At 60.1% G+C, this 1,545-nt stretch overlaps 1 protein-coding gene across 1 annotated transcript in view; it reads right to left on the bottom strand.

Annotated features, from left to right (window-relative positions):
• PARP6 (poly (ADP-ribose) polymerase family, member 6) overlaps positions 1–1,545 on the bottom strand; it is a gene marked incomplete at its 5' end in the record, with an annotated part of 5,634 nt that overhangs the window by 1,126 nt on the left and 2,963 nt on the right. Inside the window, 6 exons of the mRNA XM_010188838.1 lie at positions 11–83; positions 172–284; positions 792–840; positions 974–1,041; positions 1,189–1,254; positions 1,349–1,508. Coding sequence (XP_010187140.1) covers positions 11–83; positions 172–284; positions 792–840; positions 974–1,041; positions 1,189–1,254; positions 1,349–1,508 — 529 coding nt within the window. The remainder of the gene's footprint in view (positions 1–10; positions 84–171; positions 285–791; positions 841–973; positions 1,042–1,188; positions 1,255–1,348; positions 1,509–1,545) is intronic.

Genomic DNA, 1,545 nt, shown 5'->3' with positions numbered 1-1,545 from the left:
TGGGCCTTACCTGCAGCTTGGTGTAGGATGCGTTGACCAGCCCGTTGCGGAGGATGGAGTGCCAGTTCTCAATGTGAGAGCCGCTGGGAAAAAAAGCCAGCCCCGTGTCAGCCCCACAGTTTAGGGTGGCTCCCGCTGCTTTTTCCCACCCCCACTACCCTGGCAACTCACTGGAAAGCGAAGGTGCTGCCATAGAGTTTTTTGGCGGTACGGAAGCGGGCTTCCTTGGCTGGGGGGCTGCTAAGCAGGAGGAACTGGTGCGAGGTGTGCATGAACTTCAGCTGCTACCAGGTGAAAGGGGAGGGCAAAGGCAGGGAGACAGGACAGACAAACGGACAGAGATCATGCACAGCAGCCTGGCCCCGTGCCTGTCTCGTCCTGAGCTTGCCAGGAGGGCCTGCGGTGGCCACCAGCCCCCACCGTGTATCCTCCACCCCTAGTCTGTACCTCATCACACTCCTCCATCCCACTGCCTGCGCCCCATATCCAACTTCCTGCACCCTATACCCTACATCCCACAACCACCCTGCATCCCACAGCCCATATCCTACTTCCCACATCCCATATCCTACATCCCATCCTCCTATATCCACCTCCCACATCAGGTATCCCACAGGCCATACTCCACATTCTATAGCCTACATCCCACACAACCTATGTCCCACATCCCATGTCTTATATCCCACCTCCCGTATCATGCATCCCACATCCCATCTGCCCATCCCACATCCCATAGCCCCACCCCGCATCCCGAACCCACGCCCCACCTGGAGCCCGGCCAAGCCCCTTACCCTGCTGAGGGGCAGCTTGACAATGTGGGACCGGTTGCTGGAGATTATCCTTGGGAAGAAGAAGAGAAGGAGGAAAAGGAGAAGAAGAGGAAGAGGAAGAGGAGAAGAAAGGTCAGACAGGGTGGTCCCATGCACCCCTGGGAATGGGGCTGAGCTGGGAGCTGCAGCACCCTTGGCCTTACCATTGCAGGAGGGGATGGGCTAGGGGGTCCAGCTTGTCCATCTGCTTCTTGATCTCCAGGTAAGACCCCTGGCAGAGGCAAGAGGGGGTGTGGATGGGTCCCCTGACACCCACCCAACTGCGGGAGGATGGAGATGGGTGCCGAAACGCTACCCATGGCATAGGACCCTGCACCGGGGAGGGGGTCAAGGGTGGCGCGGGGCCATGTTGGCGTACCTGGGTCATCTCCCGGATGGACATCACACTGTCCAGGGCCTTCTGCAGCCGCTCGTAGTTCTTCTTCTGCAGGTGAGGCAGGGAGAGGGGTGGCCATGGAAGGGTCCTCAGGGCTCCCCCAGCCCCATCACACCACGCCATGGGGGAGTATTGTGCTTACCTTGGGGTTGAAGGCGAGTGTTTTGGGGTCGTTGGGGTCCACCACGGAAGGATAAGGCTCAAAGATGATGCTCTTGCGGGGGGACTCCAGGGCAGCACGGCACATGGCCACCAGCAGGTCCACCACCTTGGGGACAGAGCGTGGGGTGAAGGGACAGCACCTCAAGGTGACGGGGCGGTCACCGGCCGCCTACGCTG

This window comes from Mesitornis unicolor, unplaced genomic scaffold (genome assembly GCF_000695765.1).
Source record: "Mesitornis unicolor isolate BGI_N332 unplaced genomic scaffold, ASM69576v1 scaffold30277, whole genome shotgun sequence".
NCBI classification, from domain to species: Eukaryota; Metazoa; Chordata; class Aves; order Mesitornithiformes; family Mesitornithidae; genus Mesitornis; species Mesitornis unicolor.
The sequence above is the reverse complement of the archived record's forward strand: the minus strand, read 5'-3'. Positions and strand labels throughout refer to the sequence as shown.